This window comes from Cygnus olor, chromosome 18, assembly GCF_009769625.2.
Source record: "Cygnus olor isolate bCygOlo1 chromosome 18, bCygOlo1.pri.v2, whole genome shotgun sequence".
NCBI lineage: Eukaryota > Metazoa > Chordata > Aves > Anseriformes > Anatidae > Cygnus > Cygnus olor.
Window position 1 is genome coordinate 11,392,238 of NC_049186.1, and position 27,926 is coordinate 11,420,163.

At 52.3% G+C, this 27,926-nt stretch overlaps 2 protein-coding genes across 17 annotated transcripts in view; one reads left to right on the top strand and one right to left on the bottom strand.

Annotated features, from left to right (window-relative positions):
- The window catches only part of LOC121057155, a 190,494-nt gene that overhangs the window by 36,573 nt on the left and 125,995 nt on the right, over positions 1-27,926 (bottom strand). For 2 of the 16 annotated variants that reach the window (XM_040530926.1, XM_040530925.1), the window contains exon 3: positions 419-573. The exons of 13 other annotated variants lie outside the window; for them this stretch is intronic. In XM_040530926.1, the coding sequence (XP_040386860.1) occupies positions 419-569 (151 nt within the window). In that variant the 5' untranslated portion in view covers positions 570-573. Of the gene's footprint in view, positions 1-418; positions 574-1,700; positions 2,414-27,926 lie in introns of those variants that run through there. One more of the 16 variants, XR_005813670.1, reaches the window with a different exon arrangement.
- SOX9 (SRY-box transcription factor 9) lies at positions 23,112-27,367 on the top strand. Its single transcript, XM_040530924.1, has 3 exons — positions 23,112-23,970; positions 24,998-25,251; positions 25,793-27,367. The coding sequence occupies exons 1-3, from the start codon at positions 23,540-23,542 to the stop codon at positions 26,575-26,577; spliced, it is 1,470 nt and encodes a 489-aa protein (XP_040386858.1). The 5' UTR covers positions 23,112-23,539; the 3' UTR covers positions 26,578-27,367.

The window sequence follows — 27,926 nt, forward strand, 5'->3', positions numbered from 1 at the left end:
GTAATTAAAGCTACCTGAGCAATTTCTGGAGGTATTACAGCTGGTGATAGCCCAGAGGATGAGAGTAGTCCTGGGATTATTAACATCCACTGGCACAAAGCGACAAGCAGTTAGTTTGGTTTTTTTTAAGCTCTTCAAGTGTAATTATTTTGGAGAGGGAGAAAAAAGTCCCTCTTTGGAAGGGAAACTTGGGTGCAGCTGGGGCTGGGACAGGCCACCCCCTGCGATGGGCCGAGGGTCCCTGGGGACACAGCCAGCCCGGCCCCCTCCTCTGGAGCAGGATGGGGCCGTGGGCTCAGTGTGCACGGGAGGCATCCAGGCTCCCCTGGGCCAGCTCGGGAGCTCAAACCCACCCGGCGTGGTGCTCAGCTGGGTACGAGCACGGTTAATTCCTCCGTTGCTGCTGGCTTCTCCTCACCTGTGCCGTCAAGCATGCTGACGCAAGGCGGGCAGAGCGGGGTTGGAACAAAGCTAAACAGGTGCAGGAGATTAACGTCCCGGCCGATCCTTTTGTTCACGTGAAACAATTTCAGGCTCCCAGTAATGAAGTCCAGAGTCGGGCTGTTCATCTCTCTGCAGCAGAAAGGAAACCCTAACGACATTCCCCGGATCAGGCCCGTTGATGGCCAAAGCCATCCCTGCCGGCACAGCCCTACCCGCAGCAGTGCCATGGCTCGCGGTGTCTGCTCCAGGGCAGCCAGAAGACTTCAGCCAAGTGCCACCAGCATCGTCAGTAGGGCTTAACTGCTCACCTACAGCACCCCTGCCAGCCCCCTGGGGAAAGTGCCCGTCCGTGGCCCAGTGTTTCTGGCCCATCGCACGTGCTCAGGAGAGCCAGAAACATGCTGTGTCCGACAGACCTCGGCTGCCACAGTTTCTTCTTTTTTCCCCCATCAGTGCTCCCAGTAATCCACATCACTTCACGAGTCCCAGGTTTTCCATCTCGCGGTGCAGAGCACGGAGGTGGGGACTGCGGAGGGAAGAGCCCAGAAGGGAGCAAGTGGGAAAGGCAGAGCCCAAAGCGCTGTGTGGGCAGGGGGCACAACGCCGGGCAACTGCCCGACCCCACCAGGCAGTGCCGGGAGCAGCGCGGGTGTGGAATTTTCCTCAGAAATCACAGAGATGTTTGCAAAGAGTTTTTCACCCAGGTCTGTTGCTAGATAGAGCCAACTTCCATCCTATCCCAGTTGCATAATGTAATTAATAGTAATATAAGCTCTGCTGTTATGCAAGAAAACTGGGGGCACTTTCTGTTCCAGTTTGAGCTCACCACAATCACTGTTCGTGCATCAGCCTTAACGCTGCTTCCTCGCGCTGCACTCAGCGTAACCTCATTAAGCAAAAGCATAAAGTCTGTGTTATTTATTTATTCCACATGATAAAACCAGGATATTACTCACTGTGATAACATGGGTTAATTTTCAGTGAAGCCTCTCTTGGCAAACTTTTAATACAATGAATAACACACCTATCAGATCCGAGATAAAAGGCTGTCGTATCGTAACCTCATTTCAGCCTTTGGCCCAGTAACGCTACACTTCAAGGTGCTGTAATTATGTGCTGCTGCTTTTTTTCTTAATTGATACTCATAAAAAAAGAAGGAGGGGGGATAAAATTAAATTAGTTCAATGTTATTTAGCACGAGCTGGGAGTGATTAGCTGAGCGTGCGACTCTCGGTGCCACTCAAGGACAAGCCTACCTGATCGATAAATGCCATACGGCTTCTGCTGCTGGGAAAAAGGGCCACAGGAGCAGCTCTGCCAGAGCCAGAGCCTGTGGCAGGGCGTCAGACAGACAGACTTGCTGGAACAGTGGGGGCAAACTCCGCTTTCAGCTCTCCTCTCTGCTGCTCCTTGTGTTTGAGACTTGAGCAGTGGGGTGGGTGGGGTGGATCCTGTCCCCGGTCTTGAGTGGATCAGCTCCCAGCACAGAGCTGCCCCAGCCTGAGCGAGCAAGGAAACAGCACATGAGTCAAGGGCAACGGGGTTATTTTAAAATTAGAAGAGGATTTGAGTAAGCTATTTCATGAACGTGTTCTGCAAGCCTACCTTTTTCTTTTTTCATGCCTAGAACAGCAGCACCGTACAAACCTACGCAAGAGATGGCACGAAGCATGCTATTAAAGCAGGGAAGCCTTCCCGAGGTGTCAGAGCCATGATAAGTCCTGTTTAAACTTTACCTAGAGCTGAACACCAAGTGTCAACACGAGGTGCTGCCCAAAGTCTCTGATCAGGCCAGGCAAACATCCAATCAGAAGTATAAATCAAAGCCCAGACACATCCAGGTGAGGCGGCGCTGTTTAACTCCATAATTCCCATCGGAGCAGGACTTTCCCAGCAGGTTACCCGCAGCCAGGTCGCTCCCCAGACATTTATTTATATAAGAAACCCGTCTGTGTGCATTATTTTTGTGTTTATTTTCCCCGGTAGGCACAGACACAAAGGCAGTGCCGGGCAGGGTACAGGCTGTCCCAGCAGCATCCGCGGGCGCTGCTGATATTGGACCTGGTGTTTGCTTTTCCTCCCGCCCCGGCTCCCTAACAGCAGCCCTGGGAAGCGGCTGTCAGCCAGCCCAGAAATGCAAACAGCAGGAGGGGAAGGCACGATCCCACCTCAGCCAGCGGGAATGGGGACGGAGGGGCTCACAAAGGGGGGCAGTGGGCTCCCTCCACGTCACCTCCGCTAATTTGGGGATTATAATCCCCATGTGAAGGGCCATGGCAGGGAAGCACTCCTCCTTCGGGAACTCTTACAAAAAAATAAAAAAATCCCACTTTCTTAAGCCACCATCACATCCTACCATCACCTACAAGACCAGACATCCACTGCCCAGGATGACACGACATTTTGGCTGACAATAAATGCAACTGGGAGCAGTTTTTGAGCTGACACCATCCCACCGCAGCCCTCAGTCCCTGCTCTGGCACGTGCCCCTGTGTCAGCATCCATATTCATTCCGCCGTGAACGTATTCGGGGCTGGCAGTCTGTGTGCTGGGCTCACTGAGCTTTGGATCAGGCCTTTGAGTGATGTAAGTCATAATTAAAAACCCATGTCAATATTCTAAGAATTCTTTTTTCCCCAGATTGGGCAAAAGAAAGGTTAAAAAACACCATCTGTCATGGTGATTTTTTTTTCCTATTTCTCTTTCCTTTCCCTCGTTAAAGGGAAGCGGGCAGGGGAGAATGTTCATTTGAAGCTTGCAACATGTTTTATTAATTGATGGCAAATAATCCTAAGATAAAGTGCACAATAAATTTCTTAATGAGAACATATGGTGGGGAAAATTGATAGGAGCGAGCCTTTGAAGATTTCCGTGCGAGCACAGTTACAAAAGGAGCAGGCAGAGCCTGGCGAAGAGGAGCCCGAGCGCTCCCCAAGCGGAGGCCAAGGCAAGGGGCAGGCAGGGCCAGGCAACGCCGCTCCTGCTGCCTGCGACCCCCAGCCCAGGGCTCGTAGCTCGTCCCAAGGTGGACGTGTTAGAGCATTTTGCCTTCACCCGGGGCTGGCCCGTGCCAGGCGCCCCCATGCCCCAGGTTTCGGGGATGCTCGTCCTTTTTATCAGCCGGGCAGGAGCAGCTGGACCGAAAGCAGCTGCTGGGGAAGAGCAAGTGGCTGCGGAGTCCGTGCCCACTCGGCCTTACTTTGGTCTGCTGGAAAGCTGAGACACCCATCTTGGAAGGCCTTTGGTAGAATCAGGAGGAAAAAATCTTGAGTTTTCACACTGCTAAATCCCACGGAGGACCTCAAGCTGGATCCTACCCTAACCCATCCTCCACAAAGCCATGCTACACAGAGACGATGCAGCAGGGACGTGGGACAGCCGAGCTGTGCCCAGCGCCCCACACGGCATCCCGCCCAGCACCCCGAACGCGGCCATCGCACAGCAGCTGCAGCAAAGCCCGAGCCAACGGGGAATGCCCAAAAGCACATCAGGAGCTGTCTACTGGGAAGTATTTTTTCTTAATAACGTAACTCCTTTATTTTAGATTTCTCAGATGCACCCAGCTGTGCTGCAGACTCATTCAGAGAACCAGGCAAAGTGGCAGGGGGTGGTATGTAAAGCAACATCTCGGACGGATATCAGGAAATGGAAGTCAACTCCCAAGAGCAACCTGATCCCAAAGCGGCCCTACCAACACTGAACATGGGGTTTTTCCAGGAGCGAAGTGACTTAGGAACACAGGCCCCCAGCCAACTTTTAGAGGACTTGCCCCCACTTCGGCACCTCCAAATATCCCATTCTAATACACTTCCATGAACGGTTACACCCTCCAAACCAAACACACCCCGGCCTTTAATCCACCCCTCCCAGCAGAGCCTGAGAAAACAGCAGAGCAGGGCAAAACGGGCAGGAGGAGAGCGGGCGCGGGCAGCCAAGAGCTGCCCTCCACGCACCAGCACATGCTGGTCCTCGTGAGCCGGTTCTACAGCAACAAAGCCCGACCCCAAAAGGCTGTCTGCTGGGGATAATGCCTTCAAAATACGTGACAGTCACTGCAATGTGTGTTTTGGGAAGGAGTTTTGCCTTGTACCCACTGCCGGCCATGGTCCCCAGTGGTGTAACACATTTAGCATCTCCTCGAGCACATCATGGGGTGCAGATGAAAAAAAAAACAGGCAATGCCACCACCTCCGGCATGAAGACCACGCACACCACATGCTACAAGCAAGAGGTGTCCCCAGCCTTCACAGAACACTCGCCCTTTAATTAAATCACTCATTAAACAGAAATAATAAATGCAAAGGTTGCCTGGCTATCGCATCATTCGGGGTCACTCAGGAAAGCGGCTCTGATGAAATTCAGCTATCAGGTAGGAAAAGTCCGGATTCACACGGTTCCAGGGGCTGAAATTTTAAGGCAAATATCCTCAGAGCCGGGGCTTTCCCAACCTGTCGATAGTTCTCGGCCCTGTTCGGTTCAATCCTGGAGCCTGGCCGGGGCACTGCGGGTCAGGTGCCGGCCGAGCCAATTTGCAGCTGTAATCCATTAACCACAGGCAGATACGGGCACTGCAAGGACTTTGATTTAAAAACATGTAGCCCCAAAATCAGATGCTTTGCACCTGGACTTTGCATCTTTTAGCCACTCTTGCGATTCATGGCTAAAGACGCTCATTATGTGATGGGCAAATGAGATGGTTCAGAGCACTCTGGGCCAGGAACACACCTCAGACTTAGAAATAAAGATCTTTTTCGGTAGCATCTAACGAGGGGAGCTTCCATTTTCCAACAACCATCTCTACAGCCCTCGGGGAGGTGGTAAAAATCAGATCTGTTAAAGAAGTGACTCCCAAAACAGGCACCAGCCCCTGCCTGCCCCGCGCGCAGCCCGGCGGGATTCCTCTCATTCCTCCCGTGGACTTTCACCGCTCAAATCAAACACGGGAGCAAAGCTGCGGGCGGCAGCGGTGCCCGGGGAGCAGGCGGGCTCAGCCGGCCCAGCCGACTTTCCCACACTTTGTGTGATCGCTTTTTATCAGTGTTTGGCCAAGGGATGTCAAGGTCTCCAGCAGTGCCAGAGGTGCCTCCTGGGGTGGCACTGGCAGGGGACTTTGCCTTCCCGCAGGGTCCTTGACATAAAGCCCTGGGACCCGGCACGTGGGGACACCTCAAAGGCAATGTGTGTGCGTGTATAACTATTTATATATATATTATTTTCCCACAGAACTTTTGTCTAAGTGGAAAGTTGGGCCAGGAAGGCTGTGAGAACAGATTTCTGTTGCTTTCTCCTGATGGTCAGGCTGCTGAGCGGGCGCTGTGAGAAGCAACCTTCGCTGGGTATTTTGGCCCACCTGCGTCCAAAAATATGGATGTAAACGTTGCTCTGGGTTGGATAAAAGCTCAGACTGGAGCAGCCGTTTGCAGACAGGGACTCTGTGATCCAACAGCCCAAACCCCAGGGCGACAAAGCTGCAGGAACCTGAGGCTGCTCCAAAACCCCATCACTTTGCAGTGGGAGCCACAAGCTGACATTTCAAGCCACCAAAGCCACCCAGACTGGGAGCCCCTTGGGAAATGGGACCTCGGCTGTTTGGGGGGCACCTTTCTGCTCTTCGTTCATCAGGGAGGAATCCGCCTTTAGCACTGAAGGCAGAGAGAGCAGGGTCAGCAAGATGGAGTTCTTCTAGAAAAATCCTCGCTCCCCTTCCTGGCCTGATCCTCCCCTGGACCATGGTCCATCCCACCCTCAACATGAAATTTAGGGCAAAAACACTATAAAAAGTGGAACTTTTTCACTTAAAAAAAAAAAAAAAAAAAAGAAAGAAAAAAAAGAAAAAAAGATTAAAAAAAGATATATATACATATATATTATTTTTTTTTTTAAGTTGGACTAAAGATACCTTTCTTTATTGGCTGTCATATCAAAGAAGAAATCATAAATCCTACCTAATGTTAAGGAAGCGGGGCTCTGTAAAGAAAATGGCAATGCAACATGCAGCCCTGTCATATTTGGTTACTGTCCCCATCAGTAGCCTGGCCAAAGGGAGCCCCAGGAGGCCAACAACTCGACCCATGCCAAAGTAAAATTAATTTGTGACTTCAGAGCTTCAGGCAGACTAGGAAATATGACTGATTTAATTTTTTGCAGACCTACAGTCACTAACCACTTTCTCTTCACAGTCACAGGCAGAAACCTGCAAAAAATGCTTTGCCCATCTGCTCTTTCCCCACAGAGCAATGCAATATCTGGAACTCTTTTTTTTTTTTTCTGTCCTGAAGCTGGCTGGCAGGTCCTTCGAAATTTCATCGCATTGTGATGTGCACGGAGCAACGGCGCCAAGAAGTTCCAGTTTCCCAAGAAGGCAGAAAATAAGGATTTCTGGGATTTCTGAACACCCTTTATCAAAGCGGCTTCGAGCCCCTGAAGGAGTTGCTTTACTCCCATGATTTCCCTAGGTCTCCTCCAAACCAAACCCAAAAAAAACAGGCACAAAGGTGTTTGCAAGCAGGGTGCAGCCCTGGCGAGCCCCAGGCAGCGGAGGGGCAGGGCCTGACCCTGCTGCCCACCCACCCCGGGGTGGCTCTGGGGGCTCGGGCACCCACCCGAGGGCGAGCTGACAGCCGGATGCTCAGCTTGGCTGTCCCAGTGCCCTGCACTGCTTCTCAACCAGAGCCATCACACCCATCCTGCACCACGGGCTAGGTTTCCCCAGAAGCAGCGTCTCTAGCCCTGTTTTTGCCCCGATTAGCACCAAACGCCAAACTCATTTCTTTACGGCAGCCTTTTTGGACCACGCTGTTCCCAAGGGGTGACAGAAGGCAGCCCCGCGGTCCTGCCAGCACCCGCGCGGAGCAGGGCCGGGTCAGGCGAGGTCTTTTCTCCGCACGAATCCTTCCAAAGAGCGACACGCGATGCGGAGGGGGGAAAAGAGAAGGGAGGATTTCAGGAGCCGGGCCGGGGCTTTTTCCAGCTTCAGCAACTGGATGTCTCACCTCTGCGAGGAGGGAGGGAGGCGCGCCCCCAGCTCGGCACACAAAACCTGCCCTGTGTGCGTGGCAGCCAGACCTCAGCTACATTTCATCCAGGGACTGGTGCTGTGCCCCCCCCGGGCCCTGCCCTCACCCAAGGAGGTCTCACGCCGGCAGGGGGGCCAAGCAGATTTCGACCTCTCACGTCCCCCTCCCCTCTCCAGATGTCCTGGGGACGCGGCCCAGGAGTGGAATCTGACTCCGGAGGAAGGGATTGCAGACCTGATTTAGCAGTTTACCTCCAACGTTTGTCCTGAATTTTTACGGAGCGGCTCGAAGTCAAGCTGAGAAGTTTCTCAAGCCCTTGGCCAAGGCGGCGAGGCCACGCGGGTGCCAGCGCTCGCCCCGTACCTCCCCGCAGATTCTAGGAACTTCACCCGAGCAGGGCAGGAATTTTTCAGCAACCTCCCTACCTCGCCCTGTGCTTTTTGGCCGGGGCCGCCTAACGCCGTTTGGCCTGTGCTGGCAGCCAGGTGCCAAGGTATATATGTACGTACCGATCAAAATGAATGGAGCTGCTGAATTAAGTGCTGGAGCAAAACCCCGCAGGACAATAAAATCCATTGACGGTGGAGCGGAGGCCAAGTCTCCATCGCTCCGCGCCAGAGCTCCCACAGCAGAGCCCTCTTGGTCCGAGCCATCCCCGCTGTGGGATGGTCACCAGCCTGCCGGTGGCTTTTCCTCCTAGGGAAAAGCCACTTCTCGCTGGAAACCCGATGGGCAAACCTCTGCTGCCAGCTCTACGGGGTTGAAGTCTTCTTCTGGGGCCCTACCGCCTCGCTCGCAGCCCTCTCCAGGGCTTCCCAAACCCACGCTTGTTGGGAGTCCACACGCAGACAACATCCTCCCAGTCACCCAGCCCACATAAAGGGAGTCCAGGCATGGCGGGGCAAGCATTGGTCCAAGCAGGGTCCTGCACACGCCTTGGATGCCTGCGTGGCTCGAGGCAGCGGTACTGCATGTCTGTGTGCCTCGGCAGTGCTTCCCGGTGCTTTGCTCCTGCCATGCAAAGCACGGAGTGGAAGCAGCTTCCAGCTGCCATGCTCAGCTGGAGAGTGAGGAATCTCACTGCAACTCATAAACGGAGCAAATTCGATATGGACAGCTATTGACAAGGGACAAATATTTAAAAGAAAATAATAAAAGAAACAAAAAAAAAAGTAGGATGTAATTTTTGCAGTTGCTGTCTGGCTCTTTTCTGACCATAACCACACTTTAAACACTAGTTTATGATGCAAACAGCCAGCAAGCTGCTGCTGGAAGCTTGTGGAATGAGCTGCCCACTTCGCAGAGATAGCAGCAGCCCAGGTAGACATGGGCAAGCCAGCACGCTTGCAGGCTGAGCCAGGGCAAGAGGACTTGCTTGGCTCTGGGATGCAAACCACAGGCTGAGCCATTGATGCCGGCCATCTGCATGTGAAAAAGCAAACACATAAATAAAAATTGCTGTGAATGGCAGAAAACGATGCTGGAGAATGCTGCCACTGGCTTGGCTCCTCCTTAGCCCTGGAAGCTGAGCTGTGCTGCAGCCAAGCAGCCCAAGCCAGCCTGCCATCGCGCGCCCACCTCCGCACCCGGCACGCAAACCCTCTCCCACCCACGCTTGTGGGAACAAGGGAGAGGCTGTACGTTTGCAGCCATGAAAGATTATTAATAAAAATGCCAATCAGGTAGTTGGAGGTCGGGGTTTTATTATTATATGGTTTTGAATGGCACAAACCCTGCAGTATTGAAAAAACTTGTCTAGCGCAGGTCAGGTTTGCAAATGGTAGAGTTCGCTTTTGCAGAGGACCGCAGAGAGACTCGTGCTCGTCGGCTGCACCGCAGGCACCAAACCGGCTGCTGGGGGTGCTGGCAGTGACCCCCGAGACACTCAGGGAGCACACACAGCACACAACGGCAGCACCCAAACACCTAACGTCCCTAACGGTGTTTGCTGAACCTCAAAAACCTAAGACGAGCCAAGAAGCGCGCTGGATATTCAACCTGAAAGCTGCCACAAGCAAAAACGCAGCCTCGGCCCTTTGTTTCTGCTTGTTTTTCCAAAGGACAGGTGTGCAGTTTCACTGTGTGTCCGTGGATCTGTCAGACTGAGAACTTTGTTATTCAGACAAACTGACCCTTTTGCTGTTTTCAAGCCTGTTTGGGAGAGGATGGAGCTCCTAAAGGATGGAGCTCTGTGACAGAAAGTGGTCAGGGAGAGGAGGGGAAGCCAATGGATGGGGTGACTGCCAAAGGACTGCCCTGTTGACACACGGCACATAGACACGAAGAGAATCTACCCAGAGAAGGCTTTCAGGAATGTCCCAGTGATGGGAAAAGCTTTCACCCCTCCACCCTGCTAACGGCGTAACAGCTTCTCCCACCTCTGGAACAAGATTTATGGCATGGGAGATCAGAGGGACTTCTTTTTAGCACTCTTGAGCCAGATGTGTAAGAGCTGCACACCAGCACCGGGGCTGGCTTTCAGCAAGAGCACAACTTCACGCTGTGCCCAGCACTCGGCTCCTCCGAAAAGCCCAGCTGGAACCTCTTACCCTCGCTGTTTACCACACTCCTGCAGCCTGTGCCGGTACCACTGCAAAGGCTGGGGCTCACCTCGTCAGCAGGCAAAGCATGCAAACATTGCTACAGAGACCAACAAGGTCACATCGCGCTGCTCACACGGGCTCACCAGCCCCTACGGCTGTCTCCATCGCAGCAAACCCCACTGCTTCAACTGATCACCCCGCAGTTGCCTGCGGATCTCATTAAAGCAATTTGCCCTCCCGAAGATCATCATAATTAAACAACAACAACAGAAAAAAAGACAGGTGGCACGCCCTTAAATAGAGAGGTTTTCATAATGGTTAAACATTGGCCTGGAGCCAAACCGCAGTTCTGAAAGCTCAGGGGCAGGATGAAGGGACTTAGGATCTGAACTCCAAATTTCACAACTGGTCCCATGTATAAATAGGGACTAGCCCAAACCCCCACATTCGGGAGTTTGAAGTCAGATCTTGATCTGAATTTGGTGGCTTGGGCCAGTTTCAAGAATCACAAATTACCTCCACTTATTATTATTAATAATAATAAAGTGTTATTTTATGCAGGAGCTTTGAGGCTCATTGTGATACGCAGACAAGCGGTTAGACCGGGACGAAGCTCGCAGCTGGTGGGAGCAGGTGGGATTTGCATTGTCTGCAGCACCGGGGCCGAACTCTACCCAAACCCCATGCCAGGAAGGTGCTGCATGTGGGGCTCAGCAGCAGTGGGGCTCCAGGAGCAGCTCAGCACCCTGCTTCTCCACTGTGAGCATCACCAGCCACACTTGTCCCCAAGGTGGCCACAAGCCCAGGGCTGGCTCCTGGCCTTCTGCCACAAAAGACATTTCACCAGCCAGGAGCTGGGTAAGGTCAGACACCACATCAATTAGGTGCAGGCCATGCTAGCTTAAGTCTGCACACAGCCGTTGGGCTTTGGGGAAAAGCTTTGTGAACAGGGTTTTCTAGTTCTTCTTGCACCACACGGGTTTTGGAGTTCATTCAGTAGAAGAACCAACAATGCAAAAGAAAACATTGCTCCCACCTACAAAAGAATGAGGGAGAGCTGGAGCCCGGAGGGGACACCTTGGAGCATCTCATCCCAGCCTGGCTTCAAACGGACTTCCAAGAGCTGAAGCACCGAACTTCTGCACGCTGAGCAGCACAGCGCAAATCCTCCCCAGCAAACTTCAACATGCCCAGACAGGTCACTGTTAGCAGGCCAGCCGCCTGCAGGCTAGGACCACTGGTAGAACTGATCGTGTTCCTCAAACATAGTTGCAAACGAGCACTCATTTCCTGCTTGCCAGGCGAGCGCACGGGCATTTTGTCCCTTTAAATCATTGTCCTCGGCCACCGATACGAAACACTGAGCAGCACTCGCTGCAGATGCTCAACGTCATCAGATTCAAGGAGTGGATAATCAATATTGAAAGGTGTGATTGCAGCCAAGCAGGCTGGCTAATCAGCTACTGATTTTGCTCTAACGTCCTAGTTCATTTAGAAATTTAATCTGGAGGTGGTGGGAGGGACAGGGGAGCACTAACAGGAATTACTGTGGAAATGCAGTATCCCTTTCCACGTCTAAACACACCACAATTATGGCAGTGACTTTGTTACCCCCTTATTCATCCTGCCAAGGCCAAGTTCACAAGCTAAAGAACTTGGATGCATTTTTTCCTCCAGCCCTTTTCTTTACCAGGTCAAACAGGGTTCTGCAATCGTGCCATCCTTCCCAGGGTACTATATTAGCAGTTGGATTGGGCAAAAAGCTTCTAGATGAGTTTGTCATCTTTTCCTCCCTTACATCACAGTAGACAAATATCCATTTTCTGTTCCGACACCGAGATAACACAGACCCATCCTACCCGCATGCATACAGCCACAGCAAGCCCGTTCATCTGATGCAGCTCTGAGAACAAGGAAAGAGAGGGAGGATGCACTGTGGTTTAGAATTATTATTTTTTATCACAAATCACCAACTGTGTGGATTTTGGAAGGCCATTAGAGTGACTACATTATGCCTAGATATCCCACAACAAAACCATCTCTTTAAAATTCTGTAAAAGCCAAGCCCCATGCTTCAGCTGTAGGCCCTTTTATAGGTGCAGGTGGGCTATATTAGGAGTTGGGGTCCTGATTTGATGAGTTGGAGACCAGCAGGAACCATCTGGTTGATTTGGCCTGGGACAGGTATCAGGGGCTGCGTGGAAATGAGACCCCCCCCCCAGGCTCACCACAGCTGGGACCTCCGCAGAGGAGGCAGTTCTAGGCACAGCTCACAACACAGATGAGACCCACCACCACATCCCTCCAGCCCTTCTTTTCCCTGAGGACATCCTTCTGCTAAGCAAGCCATCCCCTGGCGCAGCAGGGGCACAGGCACTTCAGCAAAGCACCGTAAATCTCCTTGGCCAAGCTCTTTGTCTACAAGCCACAAAAATCGGGTGGGCAGCTGACGGTGTGCTAAGAGCCTCTTCCTCTCCTTCCTGCCCATCAGCAGTCACACTGTGCCGGGACAGAAAACACTCAGAGCCACAGCCACGGGGTGTTGTCCCACCTTGTGCAAAGGAGATTAGAAACCAGGATCCTACACTACAAACAATGGTGTTTTCCTTCTCCTATGCCTCAACAGACGATTGCTCTCCCTCCCCTTTTTAATTAAAACCGCTTCTGGTTCCCGACCCGTGAGGGTCTCCACACCGTCCCCATCCTGCTGTCTGAGGAGAGGACAGGGCCGGGAGGGCAGCAGGGTGGGAGGCACACGGAGCTGCCAGCCCTGCCCTCACATGGGGCCGGCATTGTGGGGAGGCACACGGCAACTCCCTCACATGGCAGCCATTTTGGCCGGCCTGCTTCCCACAGCATCTGTTTGTTTTGGATGCGAGGCCTGGCGCGGCGGGCTTGGTGTTTCTCAAGCTGACCTTTCCTGTTTTCCGAGTCAACGGTCTTAGATCCATAAAGTCAGGCACAAGATGTTGAAAATTAATCAGCATCTGGGGCTGACAGGGAACTGTTTGGCTGGGGAAATGGCATGTGGCTGGAGCAAACAGCCTCATTTTCTCAGCTGAAGCGAGGACCCTTGATGCTCCTTGCTAAAAAGCCTTCTTGGGGCCACCATGAGCTGCTGCAGAATGCTGCCATAAAGCACTGAGCAGTCACGGAGTCAGCTGAAAGCACTCAGCGGCCTGCAAGGTCAAGCTCTAAGCACTGGCTGCTGACAGTCCTAACACTGCTGATCACCAGCACCAGACCTGCCTGGGAGGGCAGAGCCCCGGGGGTCCCTGAAACGGTCAAATAAATGCTGGCTGTTGGCTCAAGAGCCTTATCCAGCCCCAGAGGTGTCCTTCACACATGGCTCCAGTCACTCAATCCCGCTCCCGGCTTTTTCGTTCACAAATGCTGCACGACCAGTAAGACTGGATTTGATTTTCTTCGGGGGATTTTTTCCTATCCCAAAATACATCCCTCCTACCCCAGTAATACAGAAAAAATGTGGGTGTTATCTGTGTAGTTTCGGGTAATTTTGGAGACCTGAGGTTTGTCACCTTCCCAGGGATGGCAGCTCAGGCTGTCGCAGAGGACCAGACCTCCTCGGTGTGCTTTGTTCGGACACCATGGTGGGACTGGCTGTTGGAGCCCGTAAGACTCAGGCCAAAGTAGGTCTGGATCTGAAAATCAGCCTTTGAGCCAACTTAGGGCAAATGACATGATCCGAGATAAGCAAATAATTAAATAAAAAGCACATGAAAAGTTGTTTGGGCAGCAGAAGACAGAAGCCTGTCTTCCCATGGCTTGGCCTCAGCATCTGCAGATGCTCTGAGGTCAGGGGAAGCTCATGGTACCACTCTTCTTCTAGGCAAAGTATTTTACTACATCTTCACAAATTCCCAAAGACCTGATATATTTGACATCCGCTTTGTCACATGTACACATCCACATTCTCTGTACAGTGTGAGTTCAGGCGATAAACAGGGACACTAAGAGGCCTCACTGATGGACACAGGGGATAAAGAAGAAGCTACAACAAGTTCCCTGGGGGGCAAAGACCCCCGATGCCATGCAGGCACCAGCCTGGGGCCATGGAGCAGGGAGCCGTGCGGGACGGATGGTGCAGCACTGTCCCAGGCAGCACGGATCCAAACCTTCCTTTGTTCCCAAACTTGGCTGTTTCAGTTTTCTTTGCCTTTTTTTTTTTCTTTTTCTTTTTTTTCTATTTTTTTTTTAAGGTAACAATACCTCCTTTCAGGCACTGCCAAAGACCTACTCAAGCCCACTCAGATAAGAGCTGGCAGGAAAGGTAACTGCCATCAATATTTTGGTGAATGTTAACTACCTGAGGACAGACTGGGTGGGGGATCACAACAGTCGGTTGCGAGCACCTGGGCTATGTTTAAAAACACCACATTAAAAGTCATCTCCCTCTCTGGATCCCCCTGAATTCCCAGTACACACTCTCCAGCCTAAGTGGTTGTAAAAGACAGAGCTTAGCCGGTCGGGACTAAGTCGACAATCGTGCTCCACACGAAGGTATGTTTTCATGATGCTTCTTTTGCGGCCGTTTCATTTACTCCGCTAAAATATTATTCTTCAGCCAGAGTTTATTTTGGATAAGTGCGGCAAGTAGAATTTGTAGCCCTAAATTCTCAAGTGCGGGATTCAGAATTAAATGTAAAAAAAAAAAAAAAAAAGGTGGGGGGGGACATCTTTTTTTGTCGGGTTTCCCAGATAACTGCCTGCCATCACGCTCTCACCCCGCTCCGAGAAAGCAGCATTTTGTCTCTTTTCTGAAGGGAGCACCTGTTTTCATCCCTTTCTTCAAAGTCAAAAATCGTTCTGTATGTTATGAGTAGGAACCCGGGATTACGATAAAGAGTGGTTTCAGACTGACAGCAAATTAAACTGCAAGCCAAGGTATATATACACCATTCGGAGACATATTTATAATAGGTTTTTTCCTAAAACCAGAAAATATAACGATATTCTGTCATGGAGTCTGAGACTTTCTGTGTTATTATTAAGATATAGCAAACATTTCTAGGTAAAAACTGGGAGCTAGATGGTGTTATTCTCAGAATAAGCTTTTCCCACTTAGCAGCAGGATGATTTTTTTTCTCATGTTCGTGCAAAAAAAGTACGATTTTTGCCAAGCTAAATGGCCAGTGCATATTTCTAATCTGTCACAGATAGGAGAGACAGGTAGACAGACATACGCAGAAAAACCAGCACGCCCTGCCCTCCTGATTTCTGTTTTTCTATCATAGTCTGCCTTGCTGTATTAATTTTAATGTGATGAGTGTTATGCTATGTTTTCTTTTAACCGTAAGCACGCTGTTCTTGCTGCAGCCGTTCTTTCGGTTTTGGAATGCAAATAAAGCAAATGAAAATAGAAAGAAAATGGAATAAATTATCATTGTTAAATAAAAATAAAATTAAAAAAAAATAATAATAATTTCTGTTTATGGAGTAAATGGTGATTCACAGAGAAATTAACGTGGCTCCTCTGGCGAGGATCCCCAGCACGGAGCCGCGGCCGGGCTGGTCTGAATTCGGACCGGTCCTTACTCCAGCCCTGGGACAGGTACTAAAAACCAGCCTTGGATATCTGCACCTTGTGGACACCCTCACCCCGGCCCCTTTGGCAGCCCATCCCAGGAAACCCCCTGAGTTACCAACATGGGGCAAATAAGGGAGGAAACAGGCAAAGAGAAAGGGAAGGTCTCGGGGCTGTGGTTTTGCTGCGAGCATCCCGCCAGCCCTGCAAGCCCGGGTGCCTGCCCAGGCCATCCGGCTGCCGCCAAGAACAGGCACCTTAAAAATGCCTTGACATGGTTTTCCCACTGGAGAAGAAGCCCAAGAGCTGCCCGGTGCCATGTCCCTGTCTTCCTGGGAGTAGGAAAACACCATTCCACACTCAGCAGCATCCTCTGGGTTAGGAAAAGGCTCGGCACTTGCTCCCACCCTCATCCAAACCCTCATCGCTGGAGGGACAAGGGCACCTCCAACGGCAGAGCGACCAGGGCAAATGTGCCCAAAGCACCAGGAACGTGCTTTTGGGGTCTCCCGTGCCTAAAGGTGCCCACCGGGTGCAGGAAGGGATGGCGACGCGCACGAACCAGGAGCGAGAGGGCAGGGTGGCCCCGCGCGCCCTTCGCCCATGGGAGAACCACAACACTAGCTGCAAACAAGGGAAGTTGTTATCTACGTTGTTAGACGTGTCCAAAGATTTATGTGTAAAATAAAATATTTATACAGTGCTCGGGCACATGGCTATGCACTTGGCATAAAAGAGGAGCAGCGAGACGCAGATATATGTATTTTCAGTATATGTGAGCACATGCATACGTGAGCCTGTATTTAGATATATATATATAAAACAAATCCCTGTTTATTACTCAGTAGAGAAAACTGCAGTTTTTTTACATAAATAATCCCAGTGTAAATAAACTCCCCACCCTGAGCAAACTAAAAGTGATCCCATAGCAGATTTCTCTATTTTTCAAATAAATCATAGTTCCACCCGAACATGGACCTGGCAGCTAGAATTTCCAAATCACTCAGGAGCAGCAGTGGGATGGGAGCTGGAAACAACCCAAACAAACAATTTTACAAGTTCCAGAAGCCGGGCGCACCCCCCCCCCATACCCACCACCCCCTTTTTTTTTTTTTTTTTTTTTTTTTTAATTTGACGAGCGGGAGGGGTGGGCGCTGCGGCGTTCGCTGGCCCATAGGAAATCAGTGACCCAGGGACATCTGCAAGCGATTAGGACGCAGACTTCAGGTAGCTCCCAGAAACACGTGCTGTCCACATTACACCCTCCAAGTATATTTCCACAACTTTACTTCTCCAAATAAACAGTCGGGCTCTCCCTGCATTAGCAAGGAGCTGCACAAACAGGTAGAGAGAATGGCAGTTTTATTCCCCCTTCCAATTCTGATGGATTTCTTGTAAGCTGTTGCCGGGCTGTGTAATTTGAACTATTGCTTGGAAAACATAATAGGGCTGGTTTAAAATTACTGCCATTTATTTATCTGTATGTGACTATGAAACATCATGTACGATTTGCACAGCATGTTAGCTGCCACAGCTGTGCTGTAAGCGAACGGCCGCTTACAGGGGCGAGCCATACCGAACACACGGCTCAAAATAAAACTAAAAATTGTGTATATTAACCAAAAATCATCAGGATTTATAACCGGGTAGAGAGATTTCTTTTTAATTTATTATCAGGTTTTATGCCTTTCGAAGCAAACCTACTTCTTTTTAACTGCTTTGCGATGGCACACACATCCCTGCCCGAGCACGGGGACACGAGTGGTGAAGCCGCTGCATCTCTCTGGTCACGATGTAACTGGGGATGACACTAAGCACAGACGGAGCTGTGACAGCACTAGCGATGCTGGGACATTCTTCATTTACAGAAAAAAAAATAGGGAGAAGACAACACTGATCGCGCTGATCACTCATCGCTGGCGTTTGCTCTGGGGCATTTTTCCTTTTCTGGAGAGCTCGGTATTGTTATGAATGAAAACTGCATCTTTTGTCCTCATTACCAGAGCTTTACTTTTGGCTTTGATCACTTCACCCGAAGTGATTCAAACCAGATTGATTTATCTTAGTATCCCGCTGAGGACCGCTTCCAGCTCCAGCTGGCAGCTTCTGCGCAGGGACGGGCAGGGGGGGGACGGGGCTGCTGCTGAGCCTGGGCACCCCCTGAGCCCAGAGCCCCCCCAAGTGGGCATCATCCCCCCAGGGACCAGGACCAGGGCAGGATTGCTCCTCAGTGCCCCAAATCAAGGCAAACCCACAGCTGACAGCAGAGCATCAGACAGACCCGATCAGGCCAAAGGTTTTCACACAAGGTAAAGGTGGATCTTGGGCAAAACTCATCACCACGATAATTCTCCTCTTCCTCAACGCGGAGAAAAACTCAGCACTTTTGTGCATTTCCATTCCGCTTCACCCGAGCCTGATAAATTTTCCACTCACCAAAGCTTGTAAAGCCTCAAGCCAAATGCTGCGAGCAAATTAATTAATTAATTAATTAAAATATATCACTGTAATCCCCAGAAAAGAGCGTTTGTGAGGCACAAGTTTGAGCACAGTGGCTTCCAACTGGGGGAGAAAGAGCAGAAAAGAAGGGCAAGGTTATGTGTATTTACCATGACGGAGCCTGCGCCGGAGCCAAGGAGCGTTACAGCCTGTCCGGTGCTGCTCGGCACACAGAGCTGGACTCCAAAACGCAGGAGAATAAATCAGCTGCTGGCCTCGCCTGCAGGTAAACAGCCCAGCAAGCTGGGGAGCAGCTGAGCAGCCCAGGTATTAGCAATCAGCACATTAAAAAAAAAAAAAAAAAAAGTGCTTTCCCCCTCCTTTTCTCACATTTTTAGCTTTTTCCCGGGGAAAAAGTGTTTCTCTGATCCAAAAGACCACAATGCTTTCACCGCTTTCTCCGAGATTCAGCCTCATCCTGATCACCACCGGCAGGATCTGGCCCCCGGTGGCTTCGCCTTTGCTTATTTTTTAAATGGTAAATCTTGAGGCTATTAAAAGTGATGCTATTTCACCAGCCACAACAAGCGTGCAGTCATTTAATAGCTAAAACAGACAGACGTGGTCAAATTAACACTGCCACCCGGCTCCGTCCTTATAAATAATCCGAATGGTTTTACGGCGGCGCTGAGATTCTCCACTCCCGACTTTTGAAATTCTTTCACTCTATTCTATTCACCGAACTCGGCAAGACGGTATTTTTAGGCATGAATTAAAACGCCGTAAAAGCAAATATCTTCCAGGCACTTGTCCTGGAGTCTCCAGGTTCCCCGTTCCCTTACACACCAAAAAAAAAGGGGGGAAAAAAGCTGCCAGTCCCCCGGCTTTCTCTCCCATCCCCAGTTCATTATTTGTCAAGCTTAAATCAACACACGGCGTGGTCTCCTGCTCAACCTGGAGCAGCTGTACGTTATCAGGATGGGACAGATAAAGAGAACAATTTTTAAAAATGAAAACAATAACGTTAAGTACATAATTTCAAGGAATTCTTAGCTATAACTACAAAATTAATGACAATTTTGCCACCAAAACTTCAACAATTAACTACCTCTCCTTTTTTAAAAAATAAAAAAAAATAAAAAAAAATAAAAAAGGAAAGAAAACTATGCAATTATGCAATGACCTTCTGATAAGGACACGTCAAACAGCCTGAGAAACGCTCAGGATTTTGAAAACTAAGCGGGTGCTGTACCGAAGGGGCAGGAGCCGCGCTGTGCTCAGGGCAGGACGCTCAGCCGCCCCCGGGGGCTGTGGGGTCAGCTCCCAGTGGGCTCGGCCCGGTCCCAACAGCCTGGGAAGGGCCTCGATGGAGGGCCCAGCGTGTGTCCGGGGACCATCCGTGTCCCCCAGCGCGGGGTCCCGGCAGCCTTTGCAGCAGCAACGTGTGTTTGCGAGGGAAAAGCAGCGCTGGTCGCTCAGCGCACCAACAGCCGATTCGGGGAGATGCAAGAAGAACACTGAAGACCCGACCGTGACTGAAAAAAAAAAGCTGGCTGAGAAAAATGAGCTAAAACGCTAACATCTTGTGCCGCAGGTGAAAATTTTCAGCTGCGGCCAGGGGCAGGGCTGACCCTTCCCAGCTCCCAGCCACGATTTATTAGCGAGCAAAAACCCGGAGCGTGCAAAGCCTTGTGAGCTGTGGGAATGATTTTCTGCGTGGTAGGTGCAGCAAAACTCTCGTTTTTAATATCGTTATTGAGGATGTAGTGATTCTTATAGGAGGGAACATTAATGACACTGCAGTTAACCACACTGCACCCCCCAGGTGCTGTCCCAGAAAGGCAGCAGCAGTCCCGGCCAGCTTCCATGGCACGATCGCATCTGGCATCCGTGTTTTGTGCCATCGATAACGACCAATATAATCACTTTTTATACCAAAACAAAGAGGTATCAGTGCATCCTGGCTGCAGGAGCATCTTTGTTTTTAGGGAATTCTGCCAGAAGCCAAATCTTGCCGTTTTGCCCCCAGACAGAGCCGTCAGAGCGGCGGCTTTCACGGCGTGGCAAAGGCGAGCAGGAAAGCGTTTCCCCGCGCGGGAAGGCAGCGTGCCAGCGTCAAAGCGGGTCTGTCGCCGGGCCGGGGAGCTGCTCCGTGGGCAGCACGTGAGGTCAGAGGGGCCGGGTGCCATCACTGCCTGCCTCACGAGGCCAGCACCCACCAAAGATCCCTCGGCCGGGTGCTCCCGGACCGCCCGCAGCGGGACAGGAGGCACGACGGTGTCAGGAAGGAGCAAACGCACCCATGCTCATCGGGTGAGCCCCCATAAAACTCCAATAAATCACAGCATGCTGCAGCACACCAGCCCTGATGCACGTCTGTATTGCCGCACTGCATTTGTAGGGCTGGAGGGTAAAATCTCCCCAAAGACCCCACGCAGCTGCTGTCCCCTTTGCTGCTAAAACCTCATCTCGTTCGCTCTCTGCTCGGAGGCTTGCAAGGATTGTTCCCTAAAAGACAGGGGTTTGATTTAGCATGAGGAAGAAAAAACATCAAACGAGGACCAAAACCCGCAGGCTTCTTGCTAAAAATCTTTCCTGGTACCTGAGCTTGCCACTTAGGATAAAACAATGTTAATTCTTCAAAAAGAAAAGAAAACTTCCATCCTGACGTAAAAGCACCAGCAGCTTGTCACTTTAAAGGAAACTTCTAACCTTGCAAAATGACTGTGCTTAATCAACTCGTCCATATCGTCTAAATAGTCCATAGAACAGGAATTCAAAATAGTAATTCAGAAATTATAAAATTACATGCGATAACATAACTGGAAAGCTCTTTTACATTTCGCTTTTGTTTATTGTTCAAACTTGCCAAACTACTTTCTGTTGTTAAAACGGATTCTTTTGTAATGAAAAGGCAGAGTCCCTTTCAGCAGATGGACTTTCCGAATGAAAAATGTTCTAATTATTACACTTCTCATTAAATCAATTATCCTCCCAAATTGTTTTTGTGTTTATCTCTGCCAATCAGCAGTAAAGCCCTGGAACAACGTTGTCACCGTACTTTTCTCCTACAGGTACGTTTGTTCGGATTTTTGCTAGAGCAGCTCCAGCTGAGATAAGCACAATCTCCTGCCTGAGTTTTCTTTGATGTTCCTATAACAAATACATACATTAAAAGAGATTTGCTGAGCTAAATTCCGCTCGTGCACTAACCTAGAGCTGAAATTGCCAAGAGAAAATATTTCAAAGTTTTCCCCTTTAACTTTTATTATAAGTTTTCTCTTTCCGCTGCAAATAATGATACAAAACTCAGCATATCTCCTATTGGACTAGTGCACAGTTAGCAAAGTAAAGATACAGAAGGCTGTGAAAATGGTCTTCTGTGCCGCAGCCAAGCATAAGAAACCCCAAGTGCTCATGAAGAAAAATCAGCGTCTGCTCTGTCCCCCATTCTGTCAGACAAAGGCTCTGTAAATAGGACAGACACTTACCTTGCAACTCCCCCAAAGATAACTACTTCCCAAAAGTTTGCAAGCAAAAAAAATCTCAGGGAAAGATAGCAAAAGACAAGCAGGGTCTAGCGGGGAGATTGCTTGCAAATGCATTTATTCAGAGCTCCTTCCTCCACTGCCTTTTTCTTTCTTTTTTACTTTTTTTTTTTAACTTTTTTTTTTTTTTTAATTTTTTTCATATGCCATTTCCAGTACTTTTAGAAGACCCTTACAACCGTAACGGCGTAACGGTGACAATGAGGGATCCACGCCACCGCACAGCTCCTGAGCGGGACGCTGCCCTGAGAACTGTCCAAAAAGGACAAAAGGCTGCGAATTTAAGCAGCCTCAATAAAGCACCAACATCAGCACGTGAGTCGAAAAATTATGGTCTGCGGGTTTTGTACGGGAGCACGGATGGAAGCTCTTCCACTGGGGAGCCGAGCGCCCAGGGGTGGGACACAGGGAAGGAGGGCAGCTCGCCCGGCTGCCTGGGGCTGCCTTCGTGCACATCTGCTCCCCAAAAGGGGCTTCTCCCCAGAGAGCCCCTTTCCTCGAAACCCCTAAAAGACGAGCTCTGCGCTGCTCGCCGTCCGCACAGCTGCTTCTGCCAGCACCCCGTGCTCAGCCTTACGCACGTGAGAAAGCAGCACGCTAATAAAACGCAGGTACTGGGTGATTCGCTACAAAGGGCGCTATCTGTATTTATCCAGAGATAGGACCTGGAAGGCTCCCAGGGCTCGTTTGTTTGCTTTCTGCCCTTGCGTCCCGCCGAGGCGCCTCGGTCAACTGGGCAAAGCCCGGCGGGGGCACGGAGGAGGGGCCGAGCCCCTTCCCCTCGCCCAGCGGCCCCGCACGGGGTGGGGGGGGGAACGGGACGGGCCGGTGGCAGCGGGCATCCGAGGAGCCCCCGACAGCACCGGGGTTGGGGGGGTGGGGGGGGGGGTCCCGGGGGCACATCGCGCAGCACCGCGGTGCAAGGGGCACCGAGCAAAGCAGAGCGCGGCGGGCACCGGGCTCCACCGGGTGCGCCCCCCACCCAAAAAAAAAAAAAAATAATAAAAACTTTTAAATAAGCGGATTTAGGGGATTTGGGGCTCTGTACCCCCTCCCACACCCCCCCCCGCCCAGCCCCAGCAGGGGCGGCGCCCCGCAGCCCCCTCCCCGGGCGCTCCCCGCCCCCGTTCTCCCCGCGCCGTTCCTGGGCTTTTGGCGCCCCCTCCGGACGGCGCCGCGCAGCGCCCCCGGCCCGCTCCCCAAAATCCGCACCCGGCCCCTTGCGCGCTGCTCCGCACCCGGCCCCCGGCGGGGGTGGGACGGGACGCCCAGGATCCTCCCCCCGCCCCAGCACCGGGATGGGGGGGGGGGGGGCTCAGCACCCAACAAAGCCCCGAACCCGGCGGCGGGGCCGCGCAGCGCCGCGCCGGGTGCGGAGCGCTGGGCACCTCCGCGCTGCGCTGCGCGCCCCCCCCCGCCCCGAGCCGCCCGCCCGCCCTTGCGCGGCGCAGCGCAGCGCAGCGCGGAGTTGCGCGCCCCCCGGCCCCGCCCCCTCGGCGGCCTCTCAGCCAATGGCGTGCTCGCCAGCCCCCGGGGGCCGGGCTGCCATTGGCGGAGCGCTGGCGGCCCGAAATGGCCGCGCAGGGTATTTATTCCCGCGCAGCGGCGCGGGGCGCAGAAGCCGCGCTGCGGAGCCGCGCCGCGCACACCGCCGGGGCAGCGCCCGGCCCCACGCCGCGGGTCCGCTCCTCCGCCTCGCGCAGCTCGCAAAAGTTTTTCCCTCCTCTCCCTTTCCCCCCCCCTCCCCGCTCGATTTCGGACGGGTAGGGAAAGAGAAAATTATATAAGAATAAATAAATAAAAAAAAAACTTTTGCAAGCTTTTCCAGCTTTCTTCCCTCCCTCTCCCCGGCCGGGCTGCACGCTGGTGGAGACTTCGCCTCTCCTCGTTTTGCTTTTTTTTTTTTTTTTTTTTTTTTTTAAACCCTGCCCCTTAGCCAGCCGGTTCTTTTTTAATTTTTTAATTTTTTCGCCCCCTGCTCCCCCCCCTCTGCCACTTTCTCGCATGAATCTCCTAGACCCCTTCATGAAAATGACAGAAGAACAGGACAAATGTATCTCCGACGCCCCCAGCCCCACCATGTCGGATGACTCCGCCGGGTCCCCCTGCCCCTCTGGATCCGGCTCGGACACGGAGAACACCAGACCCCAAGAAAACACCTTCCCCAAGGGCGACCCGGACCTGAAGAAGGAGAGCGACGAGGACAAGTTCCCGGTGTGCATCCGAGAGGCGGTGAGCCAAGTGCTCAAGGGCTACGACTGGACCCTGGTGCCCATGCCGGTCCGCGTGAACGGATCCAGCAAAAACAAGCCCCACGTGAAGAGACCCATGAACGCCTTCATGGTGTGGGCCCAGGCGGCCCGGAGGAAGCTGGCTGACCAGTACCCGCATCTGCACAACGCGGAGCTCAGCAAGACCCTGGGCAAGCTCTGGAGGTGAGTGCGGGGCTGACCGCTCAGCTTTGGGGTGGGCTGGGGCGGGGGGAGACGCCGGAGGGAGGCTGCAGCCTGCGAAGTCTACCCTGGTTGTAATGGCAGGAGGAGGAGGTGGGAAAGGAGGGAGAGGAGGGTTTGAAGCTCGCAAAACTTGTGGAAAACTTTTGCATGCGCTGGCAACTTTGCTTGGTGGAGGGGAGGCCGGAATAGTAGGGGAGAAGCAGGGAAAGTAGCTCCCCGCGGCCGCCTCCTGGTCTTGCGAGGGGTTCCTCTGCCTGAGCAAGGCGCGGGTGCGAGGGGGGCCCCCACGGCCGGGGAGGGGGGGAGCAGGGCCTGCCTCGGCGGGCGTTCGGTCGCGCTCCCGTCCGAGGAAGCGATGGTCCTGCTGGATTGCATCAGCTTCGTGCAGGAGGAGAGGGGAGAGAGGCGATGCGGGGAGGGGGTGGCAGAAGCCGGGCGCGGGGCGAAAGCCGGCGAGGCTGCGCCAAGCCCCGGGTGGGTGGGTGCCCTGAGCGCGCATGGCCGGGTGCCCTCTGACTTCCAAAATAAGGCAGGGAGGGGAGAAAAACAGAAGGAAAGTGAGTCACCTGGCTGCCTCTGGCTGACTGCAGAAAGGAGGGGGTGGAAATCCTAAATTTGCGGCTGCTCTCGCAGCCGGAGGAGAAAGCAGTGAGCAAATCCGTCCCTGGCAGGCAGGGAAGGAGCCGTCACCCAAAGCGCCCCGGGGACGGGGTGTGCGCCCAAAGCAGGGGGGGGGCAGGCCGGGAACAGCAAGGGCCAGACCCTGCCATGGCTCCTGCACGTCTCTTTTGGCCACCGAAACAATCTGGCTGTGAGGGAAAATGGGGGTGACAACCAGCGTGCACCCCAGCCAGGGGGTTCAACACTGAGGGGGACTTTGCATCCCTGTTGGGGAGATCAGAGGGGAGGTTTAGGGATAGGACGAGCTGGTGTTAATGCCATAGTGGGGGGAGCCCCTAGAGCCCCCCACAAGCCGCAGCTGACCCCTCGCCCTGTGCCCCCCCAGGCTGCTGAACGAGAGCGAGAAGCGTCCCTTCGTGGAGGAGGCCGAGCGGCTGCGGGTGCAGCACAAGAAGGACCACCCCGACTACAAGTACCAGCCGCGGAGGAGGAAGTCGGTGAAGAACGGGCAGTCGGAGCAGGAGGAAGGCTCCGAGCAGACCCACATCTCCCCCAACGCCATCTTCAAGGCGCTGCAGGCAGACTCCCCGCAGTCGTCCTCCAGCATCAGCGAGGTGCACTCCCCCGGGGAGCACTCGGGTAGGTACCCGCGGGCCCCCGCCCCGCTCCGAGTTACGGGGCGTTAAGTCACAGCTCCTTGAGCAAGGATGCATCCCATAGCAGGCCAGGATCGGATACGGGGAGGGGGGGAAAAACATGAAACAGAGCTTTAAATGCAGGGAGAAGGGGCCAGCTGCGTGGCTGCCCACCAGCCTTGCCCGTAGCACAGGCACACAAGCGCTCGCCCGCGTGTGCCAGCCCTTGCAGACACTTCCACCCCACTCTGCCCATGAGCAATGGGAACCCATGCTTTAAAAAAAAAACAAAAAAAAAAAGTGAACAGAAAGCTGTCCCTGCTCTCGCTGCTCGTCTCTGAAGTCTTGGTTGTTTTACCCAGCAGGGTAAAATTTTACCAACAGGGCTGGTGTTTGTGGTGCCCACACCCGGAGCTGTTTGTGTTACCCCACACAGTTGCTCCCCCCAGCCAGGCGCTGCTGCCTTGCATTAATTACCCATTAATGCCGCGATCACACTAAGAGCGACACCCCCTTCACGCACATGCCCTCTCCTTCCTCCGCAGGGCAATCGCAGGGCCCCCCCACGCCCCCCACCACCCCCAAGACGGACGCGCAGCCGGGCAAGCAGGACCTGAAGCGCGAGGGCCGCCCCTTGCAAGAAGGCGGCCGGCAGCCGCCCCACATCGACTTCCGAGACGTCGACATCGGCGAGCTCAGCAGCGACGTCATCTCCAACATCGAAACCTTCGACGTCAACGAATTCGACCAGTACCTCCCCCCCAACGGCCACCCGGGGGTCCCGGCCACCCACGGCCAACCCGGCCAGGTCACCTACACCGGCAGCTACGGCATCAGCAGCTCGGCCGGCTCGCCAGCCGGCGCCGGGCACGTCTGGATGTCCAAGCAGCAGCCGCAGCCCCCGCCGCAGCCCCCCCCGCAGCCCCCGGCACAGCACGGGCTGCCGGCGCTGAGCGGCGAGCAGGGCCAGGCGCAGCAGCGGACGCACATCAAGACGGAGCAGCTGAGCCCCAGCCACTACAGCGAGCAGCAGCAGCACTCGCCGCAGCAGCTCAACTACAGCTCCTTCAACCTGCAGCACTACGGCTCCTCCTACCCCCCCATCACCCGCTCCCAGTACGACTACAGCGAGCACCAGAACTCCAGCTCCTACTACAGCCACGCCGCCGGGCAGAGCAGCAGCCTGTACTCCACCTTCACCTACATGAACCCCACGCAGCGCCCCATGTACACCCCCATTGCAGACACTTCTGGGGTCCCCTCCATCCCCCAGACCCACAGCCCGCAGCACTGGGAACAGCCCGTCTACACACAGCTCACCAGACCCTAAAGCCATTTAAAAACAAATAAATAAACGAGGAAAACAACAACAACAAAAAAAATCGCGAAAGCAGCAACAAGAGCAGAGAACTTCCGCAGACTTTTCCTGCTTTGAAATCAAAATAATAATTAAAAATTTAAAAAAAAAAAAAAAAAAAAAAAGACGCTCAAGTTCAAGGCGGCGGGGAGGAGGGAGCGCCTCGAGCCTTCTGCACTTCAGCGTCCCCCGGGGAGTGGCGAGACCACTCCGAGAGCCCGCGGTGCAGCAAGGACTGGACTTTGACTTGGCTTCGAGGGTGCAGGGTGATGAGATTTCTAGCAACCGGCTCGGTTATCCGTTCTCTGGACTTTTGTAACAAGTTTTGTTTTTTTTTTTTTAGCAGTAATTAAAAAAAGAAAAAAAAAGGGGGGGGAAAAAAGAGAGAACTCAGTCCTCTGTGAGGAATATTCTCTATTTTAAATATTTTTTAGTATGTACTGTGTATGATTCGTTACCAATTTGCGGGGATTTATACATATTTTTTAGAGATTTTTTAAATGCTCTTATTTTTCCAACAGCTAAAAATGACACTTAGTGGAGCAGTCCTAGGTTTTCTTGCAGTCAGAGGTATTTTTGTATAGAATAAGTGTCTTTTTCTCTAAAAATAAAAATAAAAAAGCAAAACTGCGTGCTTCTAACTCGGAACAAAGCTCTGTCAGCGGCCAGCGCCAGGCTTGGCGATGGTCAGCTCTGCAGCGCGGGAGACGTGAGCTGAGCCTGTGCGGGGATGAGCATGGAAGAGGCTTTATTTTTCTAACTCAAGAATAGCAAAAAAAAAAAAAGCAGCCAGGAGGAGATTTTTAACTTTATTTTTTAATAACCTTGAGCCTTAAGAAAAAAAAAATAATAAATACAGCAAAAAAAAAAAAAGCGCTACGGAGAAGCCTTAAAGCAGCCCTGTGATAATCACTGGTCCCCAGCTCTGCCCGTCCCTGCTCCCTTCACACCCCGGTGCTGATGCAGAACCCGGCCCTGGGCTCCTTGGCTTCCACGGGCTGCTCGAGGGACGTCAGAGAGACTTTAAATTATTTATTCTATGAGAAGAGCAGTTTTTAATCATGATTTTTTCTTTTTTTTTTTTAAATCTCCCTTCTATTTTAAGTCCTTTCAAAAGCGATTATGTTTGTTGGAGCATTATTTGGAAGGTAACCGTGCCTGTTAAATTATGGTCTAAACTGTAACCAGTTCTTTATTTATCTCTTTAATTCCTTTTTTATTATTATTATTATTATTCTTTTTGGAATCTGTGTCCTGGGTTTGTACAAACTTGTGCTCTTCCTTTTTTTTTTCTTTCGTCTTAAGGATAAACTGGAAAAAAA